This window comes from Lacerta agilis, chromosome 1, assembly GCF_009819535.1.
Source record: "Lacerta agilis isolate rLacAgi1 chromosome 1, rLacAgi1.pri, whole genome shotgun sequence".
Taxonomy (NCBI): Eukaryota; Metazoa; Chordata; class Lepidosauria; order Squamata; family Lacertidae; genus Lacerta; species Lacerta agilis.
In genome coordinates this window covers 58,295,226-58,319,164 of record NC_046312.1, presented here as the reverse complement: position 1 = coordinate 58,319,164, position 23,939 = coordinate 58,295,226, and the positions used below count along the sequence as shown (strand labels likewise).

The 23,939-nt window shown below is 40.8% G+C and overlaps 1 protein-coding gene across 5 annotated transcripts in view; it reads right to left on the bottom strand.

Moving 5' to 3' along the window:
- NELL1 (neural EGFL like 1) overlaps positions 1 to 23,939 on the bottom strand; it is a 361,894-nt gene that overhangs the window by 330,253 nt on the left and 7,702 nt on the right. For all 5 annotated transcript variants that reach the window (XM_033150888.1, XM_033150879.1, XM_033150869.1 and 2 more), the window contains exon 2: positions 18,399 to 18,527. In XM_033150888.1, coding sequence (XP_033006779.1) covers positions 18,399 to 18,527 — 129 coding nt within the window. The remainder of the gene's footprint in view (positions 1 to 18,398; positions 18,528 to 23,939) is intronic.

The window sequence follows — 23,939 nt, the reverse complement described above, 5'->3', positions numbered from 1 at the left end:
ACGGCGCCCAAAAATACAACATGGAAACCCAACAAAGATATTTGGGTGTACTATAATTTGGGAACCAGCATAGCCGGTTTGTTAGCTATTTGCCTAATGCAGGGTGGTCCAACATGCGGCCCACCAGGTCTTTCTGGCAGCCCTCAGAAACATTTGACAGGCCCTGAGCCCCCACACTGCCTTCCCAAAGCCAGGTAAGCAAGGTGCTGGGCTTTGGGAAGAAGGCACGAGAGCTCTGGCAGGGTCCTGGAGTCCTCCCGCCTCCTTCCCAAGTTAGTGCTTTCCCAGCTTTGGGAAGGAGGTGGGACCCTGCCAGAGCCTCAGTGCCTTGCTTAGCCACCAAATCCCCTTCCCCGCTGCCACACACAGCAAGGCAGTGTGTGGCCTGAAGGTTCTGCGTCAAAGTATTCTTGCTGCCCACTTGGTTTGAAAAGTTGGGCCGCCCTGGCCTAATCTCTAACCCAGACATTTGAACTTAACTGATAACCAGTTTCATGTGGGAGAAGAGGATCTTCCAGGTACAATTTATTGCGCTTTTCTTGGTATGTCAAACATATGTCCGACATTATTTACCATGCGTACTTAGAACATGTGTCTCTAAACATATTAAAATTTATTTCCATGTACAAGGCACAAGCTCCTCAGGAACAACGCATAATTAAAGGAATTTTAGTCTGGTGCTAGGGGACATGGTAGAGCTTATGCCAAATTGACATGGTAACTTTATAACTTATCATCCCATAAAGTTTGCAGGAAGTAAAGGCAGAGATATGACTTCAGGACTTCTCAGGAAAGGGTTTTATTAAAAGAAAAAAAGAAAAAAAAATGCCTTATGTTTAGTTATAAAATGTGAGCTACTGAAGTTTATCCCCATGAATGAAAGGTGTGTTGTCATAGAGTAACTGAGAAGCAGAGACAAGGAACTGAAGAACGAGGTATGGTTGAATGGAGATGAAAAGGAGTCCCCAGAAGTAAACCAAGTCTAAAAGTGGGACATCAATCATTTCCAGGCAAAAAAAGGGCATCCACCAAAAAGGAATGCAAGCACTTTGGCAGATCAGACATTCTTGGCTACAGTAGGATTTTCACAAGGCAAAGACACAAAACAATGTGATGTAGAGACAGAGACCAAGCCTGGAGCCCCAAGAGTCTGAAGGTTGTTGTTGTTGTTGTTCAGTCGTTCAGTCGTGTCCGACTCTTCGTGACCCCATGGACCAGAGTACGCCAGGCACGCCTATCCTTCACTGCCTCTCGCAGTTTGGCCAAACTCATGTTAGTAGCTTCAAGAACACTGTCCAACCATCTCATCCTCTGTCGTCCCCTTCTCCTTGTGCCCTCCATCTTTCCCAACATCAGGGTCTTTTCTAGGGATTCTTCTCTTCTCATGAGGTGGCCAAAGTACTGGAGCCTCAACTTCAGGATCCGTCCTTCTAGTGAGTACTCAGGGCTGATTTCTTTGAGAATGGATAGGTTTGATCTTCTTGCAGTCCACGGGACTCTCAAGAGTCTCCTCCAGCACCATAATTCAAAAGCATCAATTCTACGGCGATCAGCCTTCTTTATGGTCCAGCTCTCACTTCCGTACATTACTACTGGGAAAACCATTGAAGGAATGTCTGTCAATTCTTGAAAGCACTCTTAGTCTAGTATTCCAATGCAGTTATACTTCTGAACTAAGGGTCTTAGCTGAAAAGGTGTTTTTCCACAGGGGCAAAATGGAGAGGAGGCTAGGACAATGTTCTGGAAAAGTAGACTATTAGGTGCTTGATGGAAGTTTTTGATGCTAGGTAGATGGTCATAAAAGTTTGGAGCTGATACCTTACAAAGTTTGTGTGAAAATGAAAATAACAAACAAACAATCTTTATTACGGTCCAGAGACCCAACAATTCATTATAAAACAGTACTCAGTTTCGACAGCCCGCCTTCAGGTTACATAAGCATTATGTACAGACTTAGGAATAGAGATCATTGGTTCTTGCCACCACTGATAGAAACTTCGCCACTGCTAATGTTCTATCATTTGTCCGGTCTTCCAGTAGGAACCTGACATAGTAAGCCTCTGATTTTCCCAGGAAAATATGAAAGAAAAATGGACCATTAATTTTCAGTTTAGAATACTTGAGCTCAGAATATTCTTTACAAAAAATGGAAGCCAGATTATGAATGCAAAAATAATTCCAGCACTTATTTACTGGCAGGTTTAATAGCCAGCATTTTATAATCCAGGGGTGGCCAACTCCCAATAGACTGCAATCTACTCACAGAGTTAAAAACTGGCAGTGATCTACCCCATTTGGGGGGGGTTTCAGGTTTTTGGGGGGGAGTCAAATTTGTGGAGTTTCCTTAATGGGATCTACCTGTTGGACGTGCCTGTTATAATCAATATACTGTAGAGCAGAAAAACTGTGCACAGGCTAACAAAACGTATTACATTTGGGCAGTGTTACAAGCATTAACATTTTCCTGCCCATGAAGAAAATAACTAGAAAAATGCATTGGGCATTTCACACACCGCAATAAGGGTCTAATTTTTTTAGCATCAGGTTAAGATTTTGCCTTTGGAGGGTGAGGTTGGTTAAGCACAGGCTACCTTTCAGTGCTGAAAAGTCCAACGGCAGTATAGAGATACGGTCTTCCATTATCTCGATTCACTAGCATGGTTAAGGAGAAATCTTGCAACTGATCTTTCATAGAGAGCTACTTTAAGAAAAACATTGCCCCCAGGAGAAAAGAGAAGCATGAAAGCCAGGAAGGCATAATTCCACTAGAAAAAGACTTTCCTGTAAAGTCCTTGGTAAGTCAAGGAAAGGGACTTACTGTTGTTGTTATATATGAAAAACCTTTTGCAATCGTTTTCAAAGGCTCCTAAAATACATTGGCTGGAATTCAAACACATTTTGTTGTGGGCAAGTGTAGCTGTAAAAGTCTGAGTACAGCCACAATATTCCTTAAAAAAAAAAAAAAAACTTATACAAGTAATATCAAGCACTTCTACCAAATCATGCGGCAATAAGCAGGCTTCCACAGCAGCTATAGGCAGATGATGCTTCAACTGGTCTAAGAACCTCAGGTACTGGGTCTCTTCAAAGTAAAATGGGATCTATGTGTTAAATAGGTGTTGCAGCTATATTAATAACATTGTTATAGGCCAGTGGGTTAGCCCAAACATTTAATATTTGGTGCCAGAACACAGATCCCTGAAATTTTCTTTAGCACAGTTTTAAAGCTAACAGTAACTAAGATATCGACAAAAGCACAAAAAATGCCCTAAAGTAACATAAAAGTATACTTCAAACATAATATAAAACTATGGTTTCGCATTATGTGAATGAGCAGAGAGGAGCTTTGGGGTTATGTACTTCCTTCTCTCTTCATGTCTTGTGATTCACTTTTTAGAATCCTATTTATAGCAAACCATTTTGCCTACTCCATTTTCTACTATTAATTTTTGAGAACCGCCCAGAGGACTCTGCTGAGGGGTGAGATGAAAATGCCATAATACTTTTTAATAATAAACAAACTGACAAGGTATATGACTAAAAACCAGAATTTTAAAAGTGTGAGAGGAGAGTAACAGATTGTGTTTAGGAGATCTAACATCTTTCATCTAGAAGACAGCTACCCAATGTCTCATCCCCACAGGAAAAACTTCTCCAATGCAGAGTTAAGAGCTTTGTGGCATCAGCAAGTAACAGACAAATCCTTTCACTTTGCCCTGTCCCCTATCTGAATATGTGAAAATTCCAAGTTCTGAATGAACAGTGTTTATTATGGGAAGGCAAGATTACATAGTTTGTTCCTATGGGGGGAGGGGAACCCTCACCAATATTAAGCAAAGACTTAATATTCAGGGATCTGTGTTCTGGCACCAAATATTAATCCAATAGCTCACATTTCAATAATATATTCCCATGATTTGATGGACATCCTGCTACGTATGGTATCACTTCCTTATGTTTTTACAGTATTGTCCTTTTTTAAAGTAAAAAATTAATTCAACAAGTATACATCTTTAAAAAGGCAAAGAAAAAAATATGCGTGGAAAAAACCCCAGCATAAATATAAATTTTAAATACTGAATATATATCACCTTTATCTTAAAAGAAAGAAAGTGCATTAACATCTAATTGTAAGGGGGGAAGTATTAGGGAAAATAGGCAAATGAAGTAAGTTCTGGATGAGGAAAACAAATGGACAGAATACTAGTTAAAGCATTCATCCTCTGCAGAGACTATGTTGACACAGGACCAATCATTAAGATACGTCATAAAGGTCCACCAAATATCCACACAATCTTTAAGCTCTGCAGTTCCCCACAGCAGATACAGATGAGTGGTTTTTTTCATGACTGCAATATGTACAACCTTTTCAAACCAGTTGTCAATAGTGAAATTTTAACCATCTTTCCATTCCTGGACTACAAAGGCGGGCTGCCGCTACAAGATACAGGACAAGTGGTTTTAATGTTACTGAGGAGTTGACGCCTTTCAGTATAAAGAGCCAGATCCGGCTGGATTAAGTTACCAGTAATATTGCTGACTATAACTGCAGTCCAGAAAGTATGGGATCAATGGGCAGGTCCACCTCAGATGCCAATAAGTACCTCTAGCTCCACAGCAGGACTTTTTGACTTCCTCCTCCTCCTCCTCTTCTTCTTCTTTGGTTTTTTAAATGCCTTGCCCTGAAATAGCTTGTCAATGAAGAGCTGACTGAAAATATTCTTAAAGAAAGAGCCAGAGCAGACCGAAAAAATGCATGTAGCCTAAGAGTATAATGTATAATTGTCCATAGTTATACAACTCCATATGCCGGCAAGTTTCATTTGAACATAAGAACTTGTGTGTGTGTGTGTGTGTGTTTCTTTGTTTCTCTCATATGGTTACTACTAAATAACGTGCAATTTCTTCTGACTGGAACACACAGGCTCATGGATTCAGGGGGGAAATAAGAGTGCTAATTATGAAGATTATGACCAGTGGATTTCTTACATGCCCTTCACTAGGGATAGTTGCGGTTGAGATATCAATCAAACAATGTCACTCATATAATACAGGTCTCTCCTCAGGATATTCACCTGAACTTTTTAAAAAATAATAATAATAGCAGCCCTGTTTAAAATATACAAAAAGGACTAAGTGGGTGTCCTGACACAATAAATCCAGTCAGCCATACAACCAGGCACAATAGAGTTAAGCTACAGAACATGTGCTGAGAAGAAAAGCCGAGCGCAAAAGACTAAGCATTAGACTCTTGTGTAAATAGCAGGCAAAGCAGAGAAAGCAGACTTTAAACAGTGATGCACAACAATAAGTGATCAAAGCACTGCTTTGCAGAAAGGAGGGATCACCTCTCAGAGAATAAAGGGAAGAGGAAAGCAGGCTATGCAGTGGATTAATGGCATGCCCTGGTAATACACTGTGATTTCAGAAATCTTGCTGCTTATTTTCCGAATGCTTTCCTGAGAGTGGGGTGGATATTTTTGGCTCTCCACAGAAAGAAGTGTGCTATAGAAGGATTGCTGCCAAAGCCAAGAAAAGCTAGAAAAGTTTCAGAAATGCATGTCCCTGAGTTTTCTCTTCAGTTGGTTGTTCGCTCATGTGTTGTCATTCAGGATCAAACACACTTGGGAGGATAGAAAGCCTTATAGCACCAATCTCTGAGCTGCAATGCACACATAAAGGAAAACCTATACAAAATCAGGCACCACCTTATTATAGTATTCAGCTTAAACAGTCCCTTCAACTAGAGCAGGGATAGTTAGAGTACATAATAAAACTAATATGACCCACACACTTTGGGCAGTCACAAAGTCAAGAGATAAAATGAGCAGAAAGACGAAGATCTATACAGGTTTACAAAAAAAAAATCCTTTAAATGAAGTCCTTCCCAGTTCAAATGGTACCTATTTCAATGTAATGAGACTAAAAATGTCTCAATATTTTGGTAGCAAGCTCCACTCAATTATGTGGCATTAACTTTGAAGTAAATATGCATAGGATTAGCCTCTTATCTTCTGAAGAGATGAGCAGCCATTGTGTATAAATCTGTACAGCAAATTGGTATGACTGCTGGTGCACTGACAGTGTAGGTATCTACAATACATCAGGGCAGTGGTTTCAGTAACTACTAAGAATGTCCATCATTTCTCTTGGGATTCCATCTGTATAATGGCAGAATAATGTGAAGATCCTCCTCCTCTGCTATCAGCAAACGATGGCAAGACAGACGTGTCTGAAGCAAGGAAGTCTTCATTCTACCCCTGTACTATTAAACAAGCTTTCCATAAAGGTCTTAGTAAGTAAACCCTGAATTTGAAAGGGATGGCAAGTCAAAAGCCACAGTGTTATTGCTTTATTTTAGAACAGGCAGGTTAGGGTGGGAACATCTGCAAGCACCACCAAGGATACATGAGTCTGCTGCACTTTTATATCTCTGTCTAGATCTGGAGCAGCAAGCTGGCCTGCTAGACATGGGGCAAAGGGTCATTCTCTCACCAAAGCAGCCACAGCATTTGTAAATGCTGTGAATTGTGCACAGGGATCTGTTGTTGCATGCAGGTCATCCTTCACTAGACTAGAGCTAAACCAGCTTATGAAATTAACAGTTCATATACAGGTGAAACTCGAAAAATTAGAATATTGTGGAGAGGTTCATTTCTTTCAGTAATTCAACTTAAAAGGTGAAACTAATATATCAGATGACATGACATGCAAAGTGAGATATGTCAAGCCTTTATTTGTTATAATTGTGATGATTATGGCATACAGCTGATGAGAACCCCAAATTAACAATTTCAACTTTGGGGTTTTCATCAGCTGTACGCCATAATCATCACAATTATAACAAATAAAGGCTTGACATATCTCGCTTTGCATGTCATGAGTCTATCTCATATATTAAACTCCAGTAGCTAATGAAAACAATTGCTTACATAAATGGACTTCTCCACGATATTCTCGAGTTTCACCTGTATAAATGAGATACACACATCAGTATACATCTGTATACACTTGTATATGAAGGATTTTGTGGCACAGTGGCTGCTAGGAATAATTCTTCTGAACTTCTGAAATACTGGTTTTAGTTATCAATGCATTTCTATAGCATGTAGATGTTGAAAGTCTGCTTGTTAGAAATCATAAGGCATTTTGGAGTTTTCAAAGGTGAACTGCATTAAAGAACTGTCAAATCATTCGATAACCTCCCAATTTATATTTGACACTCATAGATGAGAAAGACACATGTATATTGCTTTAGGTTATTCAAAGAGCAGTTTAACAATGTCAGCCCATTTGTGAAAATCTGCAGATTCTGAACTTGCTGAAACCAACTTCCTTGATAGAATTTACCTTATCATTTAAGCCTAATTGGTCACCACAGTGTGCTGAAGATTGAAAGTACTTTACTAACTGGCCACATAAATTACTTCATCAATGCAGTAGTTTTGTAAAAAGAAAGAAAGGAGAAACCATTTCTTGGCATACTATCAAAGACAAGAAAGTCATGAAGTTACCAGAATATGAGAATGTACCATACCTGTATAAAAATTTGGAGGATTCAGCAAACCTTCAACAAACCCTGAGGTACTAATCAAGTGTTTGGGGTTCAACCACTTCAAATTTTAAGGGGAATAGCACCTGAAAAGTAGGTTAGAGACTAGGACAGAGGGCTTTTTAAACAAACGTTTCAGTGAGTATAATAGTTAACACGTGCTTGAAAAGCTTTGAGAGAAGAAATCTGAAATGTTTGTTTTCAAAATTATAAAGTGTAATAAAAATAATGTTCCAACTCAGTAACCAAAAACATCAAATGCAATGCATTTAACATGTAACATGACTACTGCTTTCTAGCTCTAAAGAACACATGCTGACATTTAGGCATTAAAGAAACTTTGTTTGGAAACACAGTCGTACCTAGGAAGTCAAACTGAATCCGTTCTGGAAGTCCGTTCGACTTCCAAAATGTTTGGAAACCAAGGCGCGGCTTCCAATTGGCTGCAGAAAGTTCCTGCAGCCAATCGGAAGCCGCGCCGGACATTCGGGTTCCAAAGAACGTTCGCAAACTGGAAGACTCACTTCCAGGTTTGCGGTGTTTGGGAGTCAAAACATTCAAATTGCAAGGCGTTTGGGATCCAAGGTACAACTGTACAGTAAGCCTGCAACTTGCACACACTTAACTTGTGCACATTCAGCTTTACGTGCTTGGAAATAATAAATAAATAAATAAATAAGGGCAATCCCATCGCCAATGCACCCAATGTGTCTTGACCATGCATTTTTTTAGCTTTAAGCACAATCCCCGGAATGTAACCCCCACAAAAGTTGTGGGCTTACCATACTGCAAAATATGGGTTAAGCTACATTGATTTTGAGGTCCTTTACAAGAAAAACACTTTTTTTCTATCACAGCACCATATAGATACATAGACAGAGATGCCATCTAGATAGACATAAGCCACAGGAACTAAAAAAAAAATTGGTTGAACTACAGGTTTATAATGAGAACATATCTCTGTTAATATCCAGAGAAAGCAATCTACACAAAGGTAAACTGTCAAATAGTTTTCAAACCAAATCTTGTCTCTGTTTGTACAAAGCCATTAACACATTTCAGACTACATTTCCAGCATGTATTGACAACTCTTTGAAAACCTGAACGCTCCTAGCTAAGCATCCTATGAAGTTGGGCCCCTGCTGCACTATAATTATGCAATACTACCTCCGGACAGAGAGTGCAACTACAGGGCTCCCTATTTGGAGTTACTATTAAAATGACATGAAAAGAGTAGATATGTTCTTAGTTGTCAGGATATTTAAAATGCAGACAAGCAGTTCAGTTTCAGGAATCAGCCTGGATTAGAAGAAATAGGGAAAGGTTTATTCCCCACCCCACCCCAGTGTCTCTCCTTCTGCCTCCATATACGACAGAGATGAGAGCAGCATCTGTAAGAGAGCTGTGGAGTCTCACAGTTCAACAAAAGGCTCCCATGACTTTTGTCTTGAATTTCCCAGGACATGGTGCCATGCAGATGAAATAGACAAAAAAGTACATGCAAGAGAAGAAACAGCAAGGAAGATAGCATTAACTGTCATGCTAAATTGGGTCTGCCCACTAATGTGCAACTTAGACATACAGTTCTTGTCTAATTGTATCATCTAAAAGCTAGAAACTTAGGCAAGAGACTGAGCTGTAACATGGTGCCTATTGTCTGAAAGTCACCCCTATCAATCATGGCCTGAAGGATGAAGAGGATAAAGTAGAGGACTCAAGAGTCAGGAGGGGAACTGCACACAGGTCCAGCTCCAGAAGCAGTTCTGCCAAGACAAGCCTGTGGTGTCAGGGCTCCAATAGCCCAAAGATGTTACATTGCTGTCCTCTGACTCAGGAAACTCCATTACAGAAGCCCCAATACAACCAGCATGTCTCCCGTTTTGTTGGAGTAAAGAACTGCTGGAGCAGTCCTCATTAATTGAAGACCACCCCCTGCCCACCCAGCAAGCTTGCAGTTGGGAAAGAACTGCTGCTCCTATATAGGTCTCCATCTGAAGTTGACTGTTGCTGAAGCAACTTTTAGTCTGATCCCTGTATAAGGCAGTTTTACCTTGCCCTGATTCACCTCTGTTCAGGTCGGCAGAATTCACTAGGTGGCTTTACGCAATCCAGAATGTACTAGCCTCAGCCCACCCCCAACCTGTTAATACGATGGTGTGGCCTATCTTACAAATGGTCACTGAGATGAGGTACGCAAAATGCTTTGAATACTTTAAAAGTTCTATATATGTACTCAGTATCACAGTATCGCCATTGCTGCCACTATCCAGACATAACACGAGCACTGTGAAATCAGTGGTGCTGTTTGGAAGCAACCTCTAATAGGGCCACTTTTTCACAAGTTTAAACACCAACCTGAAATAGAAGAAATAGGAAAACGATGGCCCTAAATACTGCCTGGGTTTGTACAGTTAATTATCCCTGTAGAGATTATTTCGCCTTCATAGTTCTGCAAAGAACAGACCAGAGCTGCAATTAATTCCTTATTTCTGATCCTGCAATCCTAACCAATTCTGCTTTCCTACTGGGGAAAAGACTATGAAGTGCTGCCACCTCCTGTTACAGATAAGGCAACATAAATATTGCATAACATTAAACTTAAGACCTAGAACCCAGAGCACCTCCATGGTATTCATTGATTTGAAATAAACTGCCGTATTTTTCCATCTATAAGACGTCCCTTATTTTGGGGGACTCAGATTTAAGAAAATGGGGGGAGATGGCCCAGAGTATAAGACGCCCCCTAATTTTTGACATTATTTTTAAGGGGGGGGACCTAGTCTTATACACGAAAAAATATGGTAATTGCTCAAAAGTCACTACACAGCTACTTTCAAACTGTGAATTCATCCTAGAAGTCTCTAGAAACTCTAGAAACTGTCCAAAAAAAACAGACACAATGTTGCCTAATGTAAAAAATATCTGCTCTATTAAAGAAAACTGAAATCCTAACCCACTTACCTGGAAGCAAGCCCCATTGAATTTAGTAGGATTTACTTCTGAATAGATGTAGCTAGGATTCTGCTGTAAGTTGGGTGAAAATACCTCCTTGCTTATACTATAGCATACTCATCTAACAGCATCCCACAACTCATTTCTTCAACCACCTAAGGCTTAGCATAAAGACTTCTCCTTCAAATAACTTCCTTAATAGTGTTGCAGAATACTGTAATGGAATCCTGATTATTTAAGCAGCGTTCTAATGGGTATTGTGTAATGTAGTCTGTCATTTGAATAATAATTTACTTGATAGTGTGTTTGATGGGGGAAGTCTTCCATCTTGGTCAGATGACTGCAGGTTTAACTGTCACTGGGGGACTTTAGACAGGTGATTAGGGGTTGGAGAGAGAACCCTCAGTATGCAAAAGAATGGTATACTATATGCATGTTCTGGTTGGTAGTTGCAGGTTTAGGGGGTGGGCAAGTGTTGGTGACTGTGCCCCTAAATGACCAGGTGTGCAGCCTGGGGGTCATTTTGAACTCTCAACTGTCTATGGAGATGCAGGTCAGTCAGGGCCGTCTTACCCATTAGGGTTAGTGGTGCCCTGCGCCATGGCGCCTGCCCATCAGGGGCACGCAGCAACAGGAGTCCGGGACCAACCAGGAACAGCTGCGAGGGCATGCTGGGCAGCCGTGGCAACAGCCTACAGCCAGCCACGCTCTCTCGCTTCCTGACTGGGAGAGGAGGCAGCAGCAGTGGGCAAAGCTATGCGGTGCCCTTCTCCCTCCTGCCCACCCCTCGGCAGTAGTGGGACTGCTAAGGAAGCCCACGTGGCAAACAAGCCTCGAGCTGCCCAGTGCAGGGAGCGGGGAGGACGGGGAAAGCTGTGGGGGGCGCACTACCATTAGGACTCAGTTCGGGGTTAAGGATGGATTCGAGAGTGTGCTCTCCATGCAGTTAGTGGTCAAAAACAAACAAACGCCAACAAAAAGTCCTTTAAAGACAGGGGCAGGTTTTAAGGTCCTATTAGATTCAGCAGGGCTTACTCTCAGGTAGGCTAAGTGCAGTTAGGGCTGCAGCCTTTGAGACCCAGGTTTTGGGTGCTTTTTAGGTTCAGGATGCCACTGCTTTACACCCACACCCACCGCAACCCCCACAATATTTGAAAACATCAACTTTGTACTTAAACACAAATTGGCTGGGAACTTCATTCTCTTTATCAATTTATTTAAAGAACAACAAACTGGTGATTGCTTTAACTTTTTGATATGTGGTGATTTGAATCATGAGGATGAATTAGACCTGCTGAGTCTTGTTTTGGAATTGAGGACTTCATTATATTTTCTTCTGCCTTTTTATTTTGTTTTGTTCTAAGGGCTTGTTAGAGCTAATGTGTAAGCGTGGTGTCAGCTCCCTAAAAAAAAGTCGACAACTCTGGGAAATGGGGGGGGGGATCCTTGCACCACGGATATGCTTAAGACAGCCCTGAGGTCAATGCTGCATCCAGAGCAACTGTCTACCAGCTCCATCTGGTACACTGGCTGAGACCCTACCTGCCTGCCAAACTGGTACTGTACATGCTCTGGTTTTCTCCCGCTTGGACTACTGCAATGCACTCTACGCAGGGCTACCTTTGAAGGTGACTCCGAAACTATAATTAATCCAGACACTGAGGTCCACCTCCGAGGGCCTGCTGGCAGTTTCCTCGTTGCAAGAAGTGAAGTTATAGGAAACCAAGCAGAGAGCATTCTTAGTTGTGGTACCTGCCCTGTGGAACGCCCTTCCATCAGATGTCAAAGAGATAAACATTTATATGACTTTTCATAGACATCTGACGGAAGCCCAGCATCGGGAAGCTTTTGGTGTCTGATGTTTTGTTGTGTTCTTTTATATTCTGTGGGAAGCCACCCAGTGTGGCTGGGTCTATCCAGTCAGATGAATGGTGTACAAGTAATAAGTTGTTGTTGTTGTTGTTTGTTGTTATATTTAGTATTCTTAGTTAGAGTTTGTGATTGGCTAGGGAGGGCCAGACAAAGCAAATATGCAGGAGCTAGCCAGTAAGAGTCAGTCTGTGGCAGTTAGTTGGTTGAATCAGTCCACGTTGGCTGGTACTTGATGTTTGTGGTCGACAGCCAGAAAAAAGAAGACAGCACAGAAAGAGGATTGAGGAAGAAAAATGACTTGAGCGGAAGGCAGAATGTGGCATGGTTGCTGAAGACTTACTAGGAGAGCTGAGCCACTTAGCCTAGGCTGAAGAGACCTGTCCACAGTGCTGAGGGAAAAGAATCAGGCAGGTAGCCGTGTAGGTCTGACACAGTATAAAAAAAATAAAAAAATTGTCCAGTAGCACCTTAGAGACCAACTAAGTTTGTTCTGGGTATAAGCTTTCGTGTGCATGCTGGTATCTGAAGAAGTGTGCATGCAACGAAAGCTTATACCCAGAACAAACTTAGTTGGTCTCTAAGGTGCTACTGGACAATTCTTTTATTTCAAGGGAAAAGAAGTGAGGCAATTGGGAATGCTAGGTCTGTTAGGAGAGTCTGAGGACAATTCCAGGAGAGCATGACCAAAAAAAAACAGACTTGCATTTCAATTACATAAGTAGAGAATGAAACGGAGACCTCAACAAAGGCCCTCAGTTTTGGTATGGCTTAACTGGGATGAAGTAAATTACAAGGGCAATCTGCCAAAAGAGTTTAAACGGGGCAACTATTGCTCCAAGCTTTCCTGTTTTAGTTAAAAAAAAACTGTTGGTATTTAAAGTGGCATCAATAAGTTGAAGAGTATACTGAATCCATTTAAAAAATACATTCCTATATTAAAATCACCAAATTCTTTATTACAAGAATATGCAGTGCACAAACTTATGTGGTTAATTAATATCTTTGTTAAGTATAGTAACTACTAGGGGCTGCACTTCTGCTTGCCCCATTCACAAACACCCCACCATTCCTCCCAGATTAACCCCTTGCCCCCTCTAGAACTACTGAGCTCACTTTTCACCTTCCCACCCCCGTTCCTGAAGCCCTTTCTGTATTCTTCTCACCACACATTACAACTACTCACTACCTTTTTCAACTTCCACCCAATTGTGAAACCACCCCTCCTTCTATTTTGCAGGCCCTTTCATGCCCCTTTCATCCTCACCCCGGCCTTCCCTGGTTCAACTACGATAATCACCTGTACCCTACAGGTACTCTAGTCAGAGCAATGATTGTCTACACTTATACTTATACTGAACAAATATGTGTGCAACAAATTCCCAACACCAACTTCATCCAAGGAAATGCAACTTCAAAGAGAGAGATTTGGTATGGCAAAGCACCCTTAAACCTATCCATTCCCACCATTTTTATACTGCTGCTAGTTCCTCCTCCCACCCATCCAAGCAACTCTTCTCATTCAGTACAGGATTCTGTGTCACTGGACATAAATTGCATTGAAGTTTGTGGGAAATTAGGCAAATACATTCATGTCTAATGGGCATGTATAAGGGCCTTCTGGTAAGAAACTGACATGGTTGTTCAATCCATTTTTGGCCTTTTTGTTGCCTCAGCTTGTGCTACTGAATGGAAGATGGAAGGAAGTAGGATTTCCAACTCATAAGAAATTAATTATGCAGATGCTATCTGCAGCAAAACAACGGAAAGTCTCAACAGATTCTACAGTATAACAATGGCTTTTACTTTTTTAAAAAATTGCTGCCATTATATATGATCTTATTAAGCATGATAAAACTGAACAGAACTATTAAGAAAAATCAATTCTAAACATCTTGAGTGCCTTTCTTTTTGCATGCAGATAATGCTGATATAAATAAAGTGGAAATGTATAGGAATTTTTACATTGATTAAGTTATGGATCACAGTGCTTTAACACATGCAGTGATGGAGCAATGACAACAGAGGTTTCTCTTTTTCTGTTGTTAATTTAGCTAATTCATTTAAATTGATGGTTTCCTGCTGGGTCAAGCATTACACATGTAATATTTTTACATTTTGAAATTTTGATGTTCCTATCATTACAACTGGGAACTGACAATTTTTCAAAGAAAGGCTTGCAATAGTGCTGTGCTGTTTTTATTATCTCTATTTTCATATATTTTAAAAAAATTCTATTAGGGTTTAATTACTTTAATGATTACTTTTTTTTAGATTTTTGTATTTTAACTGTGTTGTTTTAGTTTCTGTCAGCAGCCTTGCATCCTGTTTAAATATAATAATAGTAATGATAATGATAATACAAAATTTGATACATACTGAAAAAATCACTTTATTCTCTTTTAAATTTGCACTTCAGAGACCCACACATAGAGATATCCTTGTATCTTGAATATTGTTTGTTTGTTTGTTTGTTTATGTGTTTCATAGGAAGCATGGGGTCACAAATTAACCCAGAGTGGGTTAATGAATCATTCCCTGCTCCCTTAAATGCTGCAAATTTTCTAGTTCACTTTACAGATTTGCATGGAACTCCACATTGTGAATAGGTTAACTACACAGCCACATCACGAAGCACAACACTATTAAAATGTTTCTCCTCTAGCTTTGCTAGGCATGAGATGAGGACACACTAAGAGTGCAATGTGGAGAGAGTATAGCTTCACCTAGGCTAGGCGTTTTCTCATATGTACCGGTACATGATCAATACTAGGATAACAGTACTGGTCCACGTTACAGAATACCAGGATAATATATGCGAAGTACTTGGAACATTAAAATGTATATATAAATTTTCATACCACACTGTTTCACACCCAAACACTACTTAACAACAAGAATATACTTTCAGTCCCTACCTTCTCTAGAAGCCAGCTCTGTCCCCACATCCTACTTTGGATTACAGACATCTTGAAAATAGCTGCAGATTACACCAGCCAGTTCCTCTCTCCCTCTCCCCATCCCCAATACACTCTGCAATTACTTTAAGATGTTTCAGAATACTTTATGTATGCCCATATAAACAAATGTACATTTTATATGTAAACAGACATTCGTATAGATATGTTTTCTAGGACAAACATTTGGGTGGCTTTAGACATATTACTGATTAGGTGGGAAAAGTGAAGACAAAAATATTGTTTGCTTTTTACCATACCGTTGTCCTACACTAAACACACACACATCCTGTCAGATATAGTTATGCCATGACAGCTTCCAATGCGTGAGCCACTGCATACAGGCACAAAAACACTAGCAACGAAGAGCTATATGTATCCCTGTGCACACAGAAGTTCAGTTCACCTTATACCACACACTGCTTACGAGTATAACTTTTGATCACATCACATAAGGAGAGGGAAAGATACAGCATTAAGACACAAGACCCAAAAAGCTGGAAGAGACACACACATAGCCCTACTTGGGAAAAGTTCCACTGAGGGAGGAATTAAGTTTCTCTTACCAAGCAGGTAGAAGGAAAGACCAGGCAGGCAACAAGGGAAGCCACAAAACCACACACTTAATAGCAGCAACTAGGAATAGTCTTGCAAGAGGGACCTCCCTCAACCTCAAATCCACACTGCAGACACCACAGAGCAATTTTTAAACTCCCAATCACACCAGCAGACTGAAAACAAGACACGCTGTGGGCATTCCCCACCTCATTACCCAGTCATGTGCATAAGGAGCACAATGGCTTGAAGAGTAGCCCTAGCCTGAAGGACCAGCACAGGTTATATATATACATATACATACACATATACATATACATATACACACACACACACACACACACACACATATATATATATATATATATATATATATATATATATATATATATATATATTTCAGGTTTGAATCCAGGGCTTAACACCACACTGCAAGGAGCGGGGAGGGACTCCCACACTCAATAGTATGGCTCCTATATGGGCCAAATAACCTTTTTAACTGTTCCTTCCTGTCTCACAAACAACTCATGTAACCAACCCTACTACTACCACACACTATATTCTTGTTGTATGTTTCTAGAGTACCAATGCAAGGTACCTGTTAATGTTTGAGGCAAAGAAGTGTTAGCAATAAGCTCAAGTTTCTGTGTGAGTTGTGAGGCCAAGTTGTTTATTTATTTATCAGCCGTATTTATAGACCGCACTTCACCTGAAGTTCCCAGGGTAGTAATACACAGAATTAAAACCAAAGTTATACAAGCCAACATAAATTCCAGGCAAACAAAAGAGCAGCAGCAATAAAAATCCAATCTAATATACCTCACCCTTTCCCAAAAGCCCAAGCAAAGCAGTGTGTCTTGACTGGGTGACAAATGACAGCAATGTCCTAGTGAGATGCACTTCAGGTTATTCCAAAGGAATGGGGCTGTTACCGAGAAAGCCCACCCACAGGTCCCCACCACACATATTTCTTTGATGTGGGGACCACTAGCAGAACTTTCCCCTCATTATCTTAACCCAGAGATCTTTAATGGACACTTAGGCACTCTGCACATTCTCCCTATTTCTCTTCACCAGGGTTCCCCCATATATGCCCTGTGCTTGCATGACCTAAGACTTGAGAGATATAGTCCCATGCTACACACCCTGTCATCTCAGTTGTGGTCCTCCTTTCTAGGGTTTTTTATCCTGGTGCTGATGTGTTGCGTACCTGTCAAGTGTCATTATTTCCCTGAGACATTCACAGAATTACAGAAGCAATCCTGGCTTCTGATTTCATCTGGGAATGCCCCATTCTCCCCCTCCAGTGCCCCCACCAAGCACAGGAGGAGAATTATCCAGTGTTTGCAACCAGCACTTGTGCTTAGCAGGGGAACCCTTCATGAAATGAAACCCTTGTGTGCAGGGAAGTATTGTCGGCCCCTCTCTGCCACTGCCAAAGCCACCGCCACTGTCATGGCTGCATGAGGTGCAGCACAGGCAGAGGAAGCAAGCAAAGAGGGAAGAAAATGAACAGCTGCCAGGTAGGGGCTGTGGCAGGGAAGGCTGCCAGTTGAGTCTCGCTTCATTTAGTGTTGTGCTCTTGCGTGAGCCAGCTGACACGTGTCTCAATTTTCTGCTGAAAAACATTGGGTCCTGATTGGAATCATATACTATATTTCATTGTGGAGACATCAGAAGGGCAGGAGGACAATATTTGATTTTCCTCTTCACATCAGCTCAATTGTCAATATAAAGGTAAAGGGACCCCGATCATTAGGTCCAGTCATGTCTGACTCTGGGGTTGCGGTGCTCATCTCGCTTTACTGGCCAAGGGAGCCGGCATACAGCTTCCGGGTCATGTGGCCAGCATGACAAAGCCGCTTCTGGCAAACCAGAGCAGCGCACGGAAATGCCGTTTACCTTCTTGCCAGAGCAGTACCTATTTATCCACTTGCAGTTTGACGTGCTTTTTAACTGCTAGGTGGGCAGGAGCTGGGACCGAGCAACGGGAGCTCACCCCGTCGTGGGGATTCGAACCACCGACCTTCTGAACAGCAAGCCCTAGGCTCTGTGGTTTAACCCACAGCACCACCCGTGTCAATATATGTCAATATAATGATCCACTATTTGTGTATTTATATATTATTATGGTGGTGTCTACTCTATCTGTCCTGGCCACATCCCCACCCTGTTTGGGTTGCTATACTGGCAGAGTTATGTAGCAGAACTGTAGGGGTGGCATATCCGTGCAGCTGCACCAGTAACTCTCATGTGGCAACAGTACTGCCCCCTCAAACATAAAAGTGTTCCAGCAACGAAACAAAAACTTCTCAAATAAGATTAGTATTAAAGCTATCTAGCATCATTACTGTCTATAGACAGTGGTTTTGATATACTTTACTTTTAAGATACCGAGATAGAGATTGGTGAGGGAAGGAACATGCTTCATATGCAAGAAATATGCCAATCCTCCAAATTATTAGTTACTCGCACTTTCATTCCTGTCAAATACATAAAGATATTAACCTTACCTTGAAATAGAAATGCTTTACTGGCATTATGTAGTCCAGACACCTGTGTAACTCCAATAGTCATGTTGACTAGATCCAGTTCTGTGATGATATCAATTTGTAAGTTGGGGTCCATTCCAAAGCCTACAACTGGTTGAAAAGAAGTCAGATTTTAATTTCTAATTCAAGTAAAATAACTACATACGCTGTGCAGCCGTGAACAGTGCTATAGCCACATTCCATTTTTAAAGAGCCCTAGTACTACAAGCAACAAAAATGATCCACTGCATTAACTGAAACTGAACTCCCATCTTTCCAGATATTTTTTACCGTATGGGACAGGGCACAATAAAGCACCATCATTAATGCAACAGCATGACATGATAAATGAGCCCTGCAATTAAACAAACCTTAAGAACTAGAAAGATGAATAACATGAAGACAGACAGAGATCGGGTGGAGAATTTTGTAATGTATTGGGCAAGTAATGGTTGTGTTTAATGAGATATGCTATTACCAAGGACTGAGTCTTATACACACACTTACAACCCACTAAAACACTTTAGTAGCCCATATATTGCTACCTGTGTTATTCCTTTCATTGGATTATCCAAGTATTTTGAATGTAGCTTAGACAAATAACATTGTATCTTGCCTTTTCTAGTTTGGGTTTTCACCAAAGGCCAAAATGTGCTACTGCATTTGGAACATTATCTTGGTGCTCAAGTACAGGATGGATGCATAAATTCAGTGTGATTTTTCCTGAAAACATCCAAACTGCAGGTGGGTTCCAAGCAAGTCATATTTAAGAGTAGACTCATTGGCAGCAATTTAAGTTAATGAAATTCATTGATTTCATACTCCAACTAAGACTAACCCAGTACAGTGGTACCTTGGGTTACAGACTCCGCTAACCCGGAAGTAGTACCTCAGGTTAAGAACTTTACCTCAGGGTGAGAACTGAAATTACGTAGCGGTGGCAAGCCCCATTAGCTAAAGCGGTACCTCAGGTTAAGAATGGTTTCAGGTTAAGAACAGACCTCCGGAACGAATTAAGTTCGTAACCAGAGGTACCACTGTATTTATATCTCCCTCATTTGGGAAATTCAGATTCCTGATATGGCTTCAACTTGTGCATTTTGCAGGTTAAAAAATACAATGGTTGCCATTCCAATATGATATGATACTGTTATACAGATCACCCTGCTAGACAAGGCCCCCTAGCTCTCAAAGGAGCTGTGTAAGGTAATAACTGCTTAAAGCTAATATGCACCAAGGTGTGTGCGCATAATCCTTCCATAGTGAATGTGAAGTAACAGACTGCCAGCACTGTCAAGTTTTGCTCGAAGATTCAGTTGCAGGATGTCAGAGGACTGCAACTTATGTGCTATAACAAGGACTTAATACATTGCCTTATTCAAGCAGGCAATCAGCACTGCATTAACAAAGCTGACGCCATTCATTGCATGTATAACTGCCACTCACAAACCACTCCAAGTACCAGAGGCTGAAAACATTTTCTTCAGCTACCTAACCCTTAGTCCTGATTCTTCTATTGCAACTTTCTGACACTGCAATTGTCTCCTTGTGCTCGGCGTAAGCAAACGACGACAAAAAAGCAGTTTATAAAGGGGTTAGGTAGCTGTGAAACTGAACTCTACATATTCCCACAGAAAAGTGAAAAGGCAACTTAGCAAAACATCCAGAGACCAGAAAGATTGGCTGAAAATATACCACGACAAGGGATTAGTAGTACATGTCATGTACAATTCCATAATTTTAAAGGTAAAGGACCCCTGACAGTTAAGTCCAGTTGCAGATGACTCTGGGGTTGCGGCACTCATCTCGCTTTACAAGCCGGCGTTTGTCAGCAGACAGTTTTTCCGGGTCATGTGGCCAGCATGACTAAGCCGCTTCTGGTGCAACCGAACACTGAAACCAGAGCAGCGCACGGAAATGTCATTTACCTTCCCGCCGGAGCGGTACCTATTTATCTACTTGCACTTTTTGGTGTACTTTCGAAATGCTAGGTTGGCAGGAGCTGGGACTGAGCAACAGGAGCTCACCCCGTCACGGGGATTCGAAATGCCAACCTTCTGATCGGCAAGCCGAAGAGGTTCAGTAGTTTAGACCACAGCGCCACCTGCATCCTCCTCCTAATTATTATTATATTTTTAATTACAATATTTTCCTACAAACGAGAACCAGAGAAGAGGGTGTGCTTAATCCTTTCCCTTTCTGCTGATTGATCACTCTAAAATTGTACACACACACCGAATTGTGGGATATGCAGTCAAATCTAACAATACATATTCTTGTTAGCAAAACCCATACATCTGTATTGCTGATAGGTGAACTCAGACCATAAAACCATAATTGGTAGAGAAGGCTCTGTGTGGTGATATTTCCCCTCCTGTCCTGGAAGGGAAGAAACAAAAAAGTATTCCCTGTTCTTTCTTCTCTTTCTTTTCAACCTGTCATGGAGGCGGACGTGTGACTGCTTGCTCCCATATCAGGTCCATGCAGGGGCGTAGCAAGGAGGGCGTAGGGGGCAGACCACCCCATTTTCCATAATGGAGGGGGTAACAAAATATCAAGGAACAATTACTGCCCTACTAGGGTGGTTCATAAATTATTATTATTTTTGAAAATGCCTGCTACAAAGGTCTTATCTTATTATACTAGGGATTATATAGCTATATGTGAAATTTCATGCATATAGGTTAATATCTTGACCCTCCTCCACCAAAATAGCTGTTTACTTGGCTGTTTTCCTATATTGTGAAGGCTGAGATTTCGGTTCAGTGGAGCACTTACTGTTCCCAACCCTAACCCTGTGGAAAGCCATCTAATTAGACTTTCATTTGATTTTGAGATGTTTTTAGGAGGTAATTTAATTATTGTTTGATTTTATACCACTGTTATGTATCTGATGTTAGCCACCCTGAGCCTGACTTCAGCTGGGGAGGGCGGGATATAAATAAAAGTTTTTTTATTATTATTACTTGTTATTATTCCTTTGTAAGAAAATATGAAATAACGTAAAACCATTTTTGCAGGGGACGGGGGGAATCAATGGGGGGAGCTGACAAGAAATTTTTCCACACCAGGTACCACCTGACCTTCCTACACCTTTGGGTCCATGCCTGAAGCTGTTTTTGTTGTAAACACAAGTCTTTTACCTGCATTTATTTTTGCTGCTACTGCTGCTGCTGCTGCTGCTGCTAAGGATGAATGCTTGTCTGTGAGTAAACTATATGTTTTAAGCTTACTTTTCAGTCTGCAGCCTGTTTCTTTGATAAACACTGTAACAAAGGGGGGGATCAGCCTAACAGCTAACGCCTGTGCTTTCAATTAAACTACATAAAATGGGATTAAAACTTTTCTCAGCCGCACACTTTTAAATGCAAGCAGTAAGCTGATCCTTCTGCCTGTTAACCTACATATGTGGGTTCTGTAGGGGGACAAAATATAGTTAATTATATTCCCTCACCTACCTAATAAAACCCATCACAAATTATGTTCCCAATCATAGAGACAAAAGCCACTTGGGTGTTTTAATGGATGAACAGCAGGAAAGTAAAGAGTTAAGCACACACTATTACATTCACCAATTTTCTGTTCCCAATTAGCCTCCTGCAGCTGCTTTTAAAATTTAAAAAGTGGGGAGGGGGGGAGAGCGACTCACAGAACTGCCAATCACACATATAGCTCCACCCAATTTTGGGCAATGGGCATTTATGGCTGAAAATCAATGTAAAGGTATCCAATCCAGGAAACCGATGAGCTAAGGCTATATTTGGACCATCACATCCTAGTGTCAGATTCAACTATCCCATTCTGCTAGAGAAAACCAGCACAAGGACTCTCCCTTCTCTTTCAACTGAGTTTTCCCCCAAGTTCACTCTGTAGGGTTGAGAGAACCCCAAGAAGAGGCGGGGATAAAGAAAGGGGGTTCTACTAGGCAAGCAAAGCTGATCTTCTTAGCTGACAGAACAACCTCCTTGGTACTGTACTATGTTGACTTCCACCTTAGTCTCATGAAATGCAATTCTGTACATTTCTTCTCAGAAGCAAGTCTAATTGAATTAAGTGGAACTTATTACCTGGTAGGACTGCAGTCCTGGCCACTAAGCTACACTAGATGACCATAGATCCATGCCCTCATTTATTTACAAAGTACAAGGTTTCCTCCTCGGCATTGATGGGGAAGAAGACTACAAAAATCAATTTCACTGGTGCAGCAAAAGAGCTCCATATACAGTAGCAGGCTTCAACATCTGTGGAATAAGCTTCTGCAAAATGTGAATAATCTCACGCTTAACAACAACCTGGCATTTCCGAAATTTTATCAAGAATATGTAATATAAATGTGTGTATATGAGACTACAGGGGTTCCAGGAGAGCATTCTGGCTACATTTTTAGAGCTACACTTACTTAAGTCCATTGCTTTTAATGGTTCTACTTCGAACATGTCTAACATTGGATATCCCACAGGCTATTTTGTTCATATTTTGGTAGTGGCTGTTTATCTTTCCCATGCAAAAATAAATCAGTTAAGATATGAGTGGATATTTATGCCCAGAGGTCAGCAAGAAAGCTGTTTCTGCATCTATTTAGTCTAGGAAATAAAGGATAGCAGCAGACTCATAAAACTGCTCTGCAGGTGATTATGCACTACTCCAACGAGATCAACAGACTCAGAAACAGATCAGTAAAGCTGAATTTTACAAGGGGGAGCCAACATAATGAATTATGTAATGTGGCATGTGTCTTGGGTGTATTGCAGAAATCACCCCTGTTCCTTTTGAATTTTTCCAGTGATTTAAAATGAAATAAACACAAAGGAATAAATTCCAACCATGAAATGAATAGCAAAACTGCAACTGATCTCAGTGCTTTGGAAGTTGAACCTAGATAATCAAGTTGATGAACGATGTGTGCAGAAGCCTGGGTATCCTTAGTCTCCACAATGTTATTTTGATCTTTGAGGATTTGCTCCTGTTGGATTTGTGAATTGGGGACCCTTGTCAGTTAGCTTGCCAAGAATCCATTCTACTATAGAGTACTTTTTATAGCTGCATTTTTGAATACTATACAATTATACAGAATACTATTTTAACAGATGTGTGGCTCATTTAATATCAACTCATGTTTTGATTTTACAATAAGGAAATTACCTCTGTCACAAAAATGAAAAAACAGGGTTGCGAAAATGTTTCTTTTCCACAACGAAAACAAATGTGATGTGTCTTCATACACTGTGGGCACACAATATATCTCTGCTTTTTTTCTTACAGAGATGCACTGATTTTTCTGTGTGCCAGAAAAACAACAACAGGTGAAGAACTGGATGACTTTTATATTAAAACGAAAACAAAAGAATAGACTGGTAAATATAATCTGTATGAACATTTAAATTTAGAGCCTGTTTTGGAGATTTCAAAATTTCAGAGATTTACCAGCAAGTCAGACCTCTATGCTGCCACTTTAAATATGGTTGGATAAATTCCTGCATCTGCCTTACACAGATAAAATTTAAGTATGTTCCAAAACCTACA